Source organism: Phoxinus phoxinus, assembly GCF_949152265.1.
Source record: "Phoxinus phoxinus genome assembly, chromosome: 7".
Lineage (NCBI taxonomy): Eukaryota > Metazoa > Chordata > Actinopteri > Cypriniformes > Leuciscidae > Phoxinus > Phoxinus phoxinus.
In genome coordinates this window covers 23,796,039-23,804,262 of record NC_136882.1, presented here as the reverse complement: position 1 = coordinate 23,804,262, position 8,224 = coordinate 23,796,039, and the positions used below count along the sequence as shown (strand labels likewise).

General features: G+C 44.7%; 1 protein-coding gene across 3 annotated transcripts; it reads left to right on the top strand.

Moving 5' to 3' along the window:
• The first annotated feature begins 338 nt into the window (after window positions 1–338).
• Window positions 339–8,133, top strand: LOC307001271 (uncharacterized protein). 3 transcript variants are annotated; one of them, XM_079617557.1, is made up of 3 exons: window positions 339–563; window positions 688–2,111; window positions 2,207–8,133. In XM_079617557.1, the coding sequence occupies exons 2-3, from the start codon at window positions 2,109–2,111 to the stop codon at window positions 6,851–6,853; spliced, it is 4,650 nt and encodes a 1,549-aa protein (XP_079473683.1). In that variant the 5' UTR covers window positions 339–563; window positions 688–2,108; the 3' UTR covers window positions 6,854–8,133. The 3 variants fall into 3 exon arrangements, 2 of the variants coding, with proteins under 2 accessions (XP_079473683.1, XP_079473682.1); XR_013798196.1 differs by having other exon boundaries at window positions 339–7,140; window positions 7,265–7,426; XM_079617556.1 differs by having other exon boundaries at window positions 688–8,133.
• Window positions 8,134–8,224: the final 91 nt, after the last annotated feature.

Below are 8,224 nucleotides of genomic sequence, written 5' to 3'. Positions count from 1 at the left end.
ATATATATATATATATATATATATATATATATATATATATATAAACCCCGACATATATATGTTTGTAGGTCTATATTGTCTAATTTATCATTGTAGCCTTATTTAAGTTGATTTTCTTTTACTGTATATTTATTTTTGGACTTATAGTGGTAAATAATGGTATGAGAGATTGTCAGTAATTGTGTTAGAGGATCTGTGCAACAACTGAGGCTTAGCCTGACAGTTAGCCTGCCCTGGACCAGGCTAGTTTCCCAGCATAAGTTGCCAGGGTAACTGAGTTTGAACTATTTTAAGTTTGCTTTATGAAACAGAATCAACCAACAATAAGTGTTCTGCCCTTTAGGCATTTGCATTTAAGTTAAATATTTATGCATTTAAATTTGATATACTTTCGGTTTCATGCAGACTTTTATTTTGACGTTTGTTTACTGAGCTAAAAACGGAAGTAGGAATCCATGTTAGAAACGCATGAGAAAAATCGGCAGACTGGCTCATAAATGTAAACAGTCAGTGCGCAATTAAAATGCATCCTTCCCGTTGACTCCCCAGCAGAAGCATCACTTGTATGTATATAATCTTGTTCTGACTAAGTTAACTTTTAAGCATATTTATTTCGTGCTGTAGAAGTAATGTTCATGAAAACTAGGTGGCTTAGCTAATTTTAGTGTTTTGCTTTTTGTTTCCTAGTTTCACTCTCTCGATCTCTCATCACTCATCTTATGTGTATGGATTCAGTACAATGTGAAGAAAATAAATCTGCATACAAAGAATTCTGGATTTCTTCATGTTCATGAATAGAGAGAGTTTAGCTCGCTGTTTAGTTGGAGTTGCTACACCTCAACGAGAACAGTACAGTGAAAAAGTGTAATCCAGCTGGAGTTTCGACGTCTTGAGAAGCAAGTAGTTAAGCAAAATGAGTGAAAAGGAGTCAAAAAGGGCTGACAATGCATCTGTGGGCACGAGAAGATCAAAGAGCTCTCACTCGTCGGCATCGAGTGCTGCAGTAAGGGCGCGCGCTAAAGCAGAGGCGGCAAAAACACGCGCAGCGTTTGCTGAAAAAGAAGCAGAGCTGAAAATACAAAGTGCAGAGAAGGAAGCAGAGTTACAATTAGGAAAAGCAAAGCTGGAAGCCGAGCTATGTGCACTCCAACATCAAAGAGAGGCGGCCGCAGCTATCGCCCAAGCCGAGGCATTAGAATCAGCCGAACTAGATCAAGAAGATTCAATTAAGATCGATGTATCTTCTCAAGCAAATTTACAAAGTGAAATTGTAACACGCACGAACGAATATGTCAAAGCACAAGCTGAACATAACGTAGAACGAACTCAAGCATCTGCTCATGCAACACCACCTGAGGCAGCTTTGTCAGAAGGCAGCTATGTAACATGGAATCGTCCATCAGAACGCAACTTACAGTTAAAGAAAGAGCAAAAAGAGGTTGAAACCCATAACAAATCATCTGAGCATAACACCACACCGGAAAAAACATTCTTCAGCAACCACACTAAATTCAGGGATGTAACACACATCAGCACACCACTTAATGGAGGTCATACAGGTCTGCTAAGATACGATGGACATCAGACGATACCTGATAGAGACGGCGAACGCTCCGCAAAACCCAACACAATGTATCATCCAAGCAAATCACCACTTAAAGTAACAGCTCCATCATATGTGCCTGCGTATGCTTCATCCATTACAAGCGTGACACCTGAAACAGAAAATCTGGCACGATACCTGGCTCGTCGTGATTTAGTAAGTACAAGTCTCTACCAATTCGATGATAAACCTGAAAATTACTTGGCATGGCAGTCGTCGTTCAGTAATGCTACTACAGGCCTAGGACTCACCTCCACCGAAATGTTAGATTTGCTGATTAAATGGCTCGGATCAGAGTCTGTGAAACATATCAAAAGGATTCGCTCTGTGCATGTCGGGAACCCAGACGTGGCACTTAAAAAAGCCTGGAATCGCCTCCAAGAGTGCTATGCTGCACCTGAAGTAATAGAGAAGTCTCTTTTCAAGAGATTGGATGAATTCCCAAGAATATCAACTAAAGATTACGGGAAGCTGAGAGACCTAGGTGATCTTCTTATGGAACTCCATGGTGCCAGAGAAGAAGGTTATCTCCGAGGGTTGGCCTACCTGGATACCGCCAGGGGCATTGGGCCCATCGTGGAGAAGCTCCCTCACGGGCTACAGGAGAAATGGCTCTCAGTCGGTTCAAGATTTAAAGAAAATAACAACGGCTACTTTCCCCCATTTGATTACTTTGCTGATTTCATCTGTCAAGAAGCACGCTGGAGGAATGATCCCAGTTTCATCCTTCCATGTGCCAGCAACAATGGACCAAGGTCAGACAGAGTAGTCTCAAATAATTATGGAAGAAAAATATCCGTTCACAAAACAGACATCTCTTCAGGTAAAGACCCGCCTGCGAACTCACCTGAGAGAAGCTTCAGTGGGCCAGAGAAAAACTGTCCCATTCACAACAAGCCACATTCGCTAAGGAAATGCAGAGTATTTAGAAGGAAGACTCTTGAAGAAAGAAAGAGCATTCTCAAGGAGAATGGAATTTGTTTCAAGTGTTGCACATCAGCTAGTCATCTTGCAAAAGACTGTAAGGCAGCAGTAAAGTGCATGGAGTGCGACAGCGAACGACATCATGCTGCTATGCATCCAGGTCCACCACCTCAAGTCTACAGAAGGCCTACACCCCCACCAGACAATGGCGGGGAGGAAGAGGAAAATGCTAGCGACAACAAAGCCATCTCCTCACACTGCACCCAGGTATGTGGTCCAAAGCGAACAGCAAGATCCTGTTCAAAGATCTGTCTGGTACGAATATACCCTCAAGGTCAACGTGAGAAGGCGATCAACATGTACGTCATTCTGGATGATCAAAGTAACCGTTCCCTGGTGCGATCAGATTTCTTTGAGCTTTTCAATATCAAGGGCCAACCATTCCCCTACTCACTGAAGACCTGTGCCGGATTGGTTGAGACGTCAGGCAGAAAAGCGGAGGGTTTCCAGGTCGAATCACTTGATGGGCAGACTAGCCTACTGCTACCACCGCTAATTGAGTGTAACGACATTCTCATTGATCGCTCTGAAATACCGACGCCTGATGCAGCCCGTCATCATCCTCACCTACGAAGTGTAGCAAGACACATACCAGAACTCGACCCCAAAGCGGAAATCCTCATCTTGCTAGGCAGAGACATTGTGAGAGTTCATAAAGTGCGACAGCAAGTGAGCGGACCTCACAACGCCCCCTTTGCACAAAGACTGGACTTGGGATGGGTCCTGGTAGGAGATGTGTGTTTAGGGAATGCACACAAACCAGCTGTGAGCACGTATAAGACAAATGTGCTAGAGAATGGCAGATCTTCTATTCTAAGACCATGTGAAGGCTTCATGAAGCTGAACGAAGATGTGTTCCATGGCAGGGAGCAGGAGAGCAAACCACACAAGGCATCGTTGGAGGCCCTAGGATTACAGATCTTCACCGAGACTGAGTCCGACAACAAACCCGCCCCGTCCATGGAGGACACAATCTTTTTGGAAATCATGGACCAAGAAACGTATAGAGGCACGTCAAATCACTGGGTCGCTCCTCTCCCCTTTAGAGTTCCCCGTCAGCGTTTGTCCAACAACCGCGAACAGGTGTTCACTCGCTTCACCTCCCTGGATAAAACTCTGCGGAGAAAAACAGAGATGAGAGACCAGTTTCTAGAATTCATGAGGAAAATAATTGACAACAAACATGCAGAAGTGGCTCCTCCACTGGAGGAGAATGAAGAGTGTTGGTACCTACCTATTTTTGGAGTTTACCACCCGCAAAAGCCTGGAAACATTCGCGTGGTGTTTGACTCCAGCGCAAAGTACTTCGGCACATCTCTAAATGATGTTCTCCTGTCAGGTCCAGACCTCAATAACTCACTCATTGGAGTGCTGATCCGCTTTCGTAAGGAACAGGTAGCGGTGATCGCTGACATACAGCAGATGTTCCACTGCTTTCTTGTTCACAGAGACCACAGGAACTTCCTGAGGTTTTTGTGGTACAGAGACAATGACATGTCTAAGGACATCATCGACTACAGGATGAGGGTCCATGTTTTCGGCAACAGTCCGTCACCATCTGTAGCCATCTACGGACTAAGGAGAGCCATCCATGAAGGTGCACACAAACATGGAAAAGACACGGTCCAGTTTGTCGAACGTAATTTTTACGTAGATGATGGGCTCATAAGTGTGCCAACTGAAGCTGAAGCCATTAGTCTTCTACAGAGAACACAGACTTCTCTCAGTGCATCGAACCTGAGGCTCCACAAGTTTGCCTCAAACAGTGAAGCTGTACTTCAGGCCTTTGCACCAGAGGACAGAGCTGTTCTGAAAGACCTTGAGCTTAGCGGAGAAGCTACACCGGTGCAACGCAGTTTGGGACTGCTGTGGGAGACAATGATTGACACTTTCACATTTACAGTCTCAGAGCACAAGAAACCATTTACTCGCAGGGGAGTCCTGTCAACAGTAAATAGCATCTTCGATCCTTTAGGCATGGTCGCACCAGTGACTATTGAGGGCAAAAGTCTCTTGAGGGAACTCAGTGTCAACGCATGTGACTGGGATACTCCTCTTCCAGAACAAAAGCTGAAGCAATGGGAAGCATGGCGTGAGTCACTGTATGAATTAAGCAAGCTGCATATCCCACGTTCATACACCATCACGTCACTTTCAAATGCTGTACAGACAGAGCTATGTGTGTTCTCCGATGCATCCACAAAGGCTATTGGAGTTGTGGCCTACCTCAAGACCATTCAAGCTGAGGGACAAGTCGAAGTAGGATTCATCTTAGGGAAGGCTAAGCTGGCCCCACCGTCCGAACCTACCATTCCTCGGTTGGAATTGTGTGCCGCAGTATTAGCCGTGGAAGTCGCCGAACTCATCCAAGATGAATTAGACCTGAAGCTTGATGCAATCAAATTCTATTGTGACAGTAAGGTCGTGCTTGGATATATCAACAATCAGACAAAACGCTTCTACGTCTATGTGCACAATAGAGTCCGACGAATTCGTCAGTCTACAAGACCTGACCAATGGTTCTATGTCAACACAGAGGACAACCCGGCTGACCACGCATCCAGGTCAGTTCCTGCATCCCAACTGACAAAGACTACGTGGTTCACTGGACCAGCCTTTTTACACAAACCAAATCCATGTCCATCTGACACAGATACAAGTCGGATGTTTGACCTTGTTAACCCAGAATCAGACATGGAAATACGACCTGAAGTGAGTAGTTTTCTTACTCAGACTCAAGATCGAGGCCTTACCGCTACGCGGTTACAGCGCTTTTCATGTATGCGCTCTCTCACCAAGGCTATTGCCCTACTCATACACATAGCCAACACTTACAGACACAACAAGTCTAGTGAATGTAAAGGATGGCACTATTGTAAGCTCCCACGCACTCCAGATGAGTTGTCTCAGGCAAGATACATCATCATCAGAGCCGCACAGGAAGATGTCTTTGCAAAGGAACTCACTGCTCTTGAGCTCGGACGAGCTGTGACTAAGGACAGTTCTCTTCACCAGCTCAGACCTGTTCTTGAAGGTGATTTGATTTGTGTTGGTGGCAGATTAAAACACGCTGACTTGAGCGCTCAGGAGAAAAGACCCATCATCTTACCCAAGACCAGCCATATTTCTCTGCTGTTGGTACGCCAGTATCATGAAGAGGTGAAGCATCAAGGCCGCCACTTCACCGAGGGGGCCCTGAGAGCAGCGGGCTTCTGGGTCATAGGTGGAAAACGACTCATTACCTCTGTCTTACACAAATGTGTAGTGTGCCGAAAGTTACGCCGAAAAACAGAGGAACAACTTATGGCAGACTTGCCTCCAGAACGCTTGCACACATGCCCACCTTTCACCTACGTAGGAGTGGATGTGTTCGGACCATGGCAAATCGTCTCCAGGCGTACACGAGGTGGACAGGCCCAAAGCAAAAGATGGGCGATGCTCTTCTGCTGTATGAGCTCCCGAGCCGTGCACATCGAGATCATCGATTCTCTAGACACGTCCAGTTGCATCAATGCTTTGAGACGTTTCTTTGCCATACGGGGACCTGCGAAGCAGATAAGATCGGACTGCGGAACAAACTTTGTAGCCGCTGCAAAGGAACTGGGACTAAGCCGACAACAACCTGACATTACTGTACAGAACTTCTTGAGCCAACAGGAGTGTTCATGGGTGTTTAATCCTCCTCATGCGTCCCATATGGGAGGATCATGGGAACGTATGATAGGCCTATCAAGACGGATCCTTGACGCAATCCTGCTTCGAGAGAACATCCAACTCACCCACGACGTCCTGTGCACACTCATGATGGAAGTGACTGCGATAATAAATGCCAGACCTCTCATCCCAGTCTCTACTGACCCAGAGTCACCGTTCATATTGTCTCCTGCAATGATACTTACCCAGAAGGTTGGGGTTGCCCCACCGCACGGAGACTTCACAGACAAGGATCTTCTCAGTAGACAATGGAAACAAGTCCAAGCTCTCGCTGACAGTTTCTGGCGTCGCTGGCGTCAGGAGTTCCTCCCTACTCTTCAAGCTCGCCGGAAGTGGAGAGATTCCCAACGGGATCTGAAAGAAGGAGACATTGTGCTCCTGAAGGACAGTCAAACTGCACGTAACGCCTGGCCTATGGCAAGGATCACAGCTGTTTTCCCTGGGAGAGACAGCAAAGTAAGGAAGGTGGAGCTCAGGACATCGAATCAAGGTTCTCCGAAGGTGTTCTTGAGACCAGTGTCAGAAGTAGTTCTTCTTCTGCCTGAGGACTGAAGGTCCAGAAAGATTTGATAGTTAATAGTGACCTTTAAGGTCAGACGGGGAGTGTTCTGCCCTTTAGGCATTTGCATTTAAGTTAAATATTTATGCATTTAAATTTGATATACTTTCGGTTTCATGCAGACTTTTATTTTGACGTTTGTTTACTGAGCTAAAAACGGAAGTAGGAATCCATGTTAGAAACGCATGAGAAAAATCGGCAGACTGGCTCATAAATGTAAACAGTCAGTGCGCAATTAAAATGCATCCTTCCCGTTGACTCCCCAGCAGAAGCATCACTTGTATGTATATAATCTTGTTCTGACTAAGTTAACTTTTAAGCATATTTATTTCGTGCTGTAGAAGTAATGTTCATGAAAACTAGGTGGCTTAGCTAATTTTAGTGTTTTGCTTTTTGTTTCCTAGTTTCACTCTCTCGATCTCTCATCACTCATCTTATGTGTATGGATTCAGTACAATGTGAAGAAAATAAATCTGCATACAAAGAATTCTGGATTTCTTCATGTTCATGAATAGAGAGAGTTTAGCTCGCTGTTTAGTTGGAGTTGCTACACCTCAACGAGAACAGTACAATAAGTCTGACTAACCAAAATAAGTCTGGCTTGTATTCTAATCTTGTTTTATGGAACACCCTGGTGTGTGTGTGTGTGTGTGTGTGTGTGTGTGTGTGTGTGTGTGTGTGTGTGTGTGTGTGTGTGTGTGTGTGTGTGTATCAGAGGCTGTGCGTATACTGAATAGTTAGTGTGAGATAGATGTGACTGTCCAGAGAAACGATTAAAAGATTATGGTACTTGTGTGGGTGTTAGGCTTTACTTTAGAAGTCTATCTGGCAGCATTTTTTAGTTTTGTTTACAGGTCTAAGCACTTATTTCATCCCTGAATTATCTAAAACATAATAGTGTGGAGAAAATGACGTTATTATCAGCGGTATGGAATGTTTGACAACACACAAATACTTCTGCTTCACTGTATACTTGTATTCATTAGGGTGTGTGTGTGCGCGCGTGTGTGTGTGTGTGTGTGTGTGTGTGTGTGTGTGTGTGTGTGCCCTTGCCGTGCACTACAGCAGTAATTGGAGAGTTGTTGGCAGTGGGCAAGGTTTCTATGGAGATGGCAGTCAATTGTGCTGGCTTCCCCCCAGAAATTTTGTAAACACGCTTCCCACCATGTCAGGACCTACTGTCAGTCCTCATACACATCTACTTATTCAAGCCTTGAGACGGATTGCTTCTAAATATTTTAATAAAAGTTTAAAATAAAAAAACCCCATCATTTTACCTTTTGTAGTTGTCTGTTTTATACTTTATAAAAAGTACTGTTGGTCTAATGGTATGATGTTTGATAGTGTTTGCAATCCTTCCAAAG

Bases quoted from the DNA above. Each gene is read 5' to 3' on its own strand.
- LOC307001271 (XM_079617556.1), top strand. From the start codon at position 914: ATGAGTGAAAAGGAGTCAAAAAGGGCTGACAATGCATCTGTGGGCACG.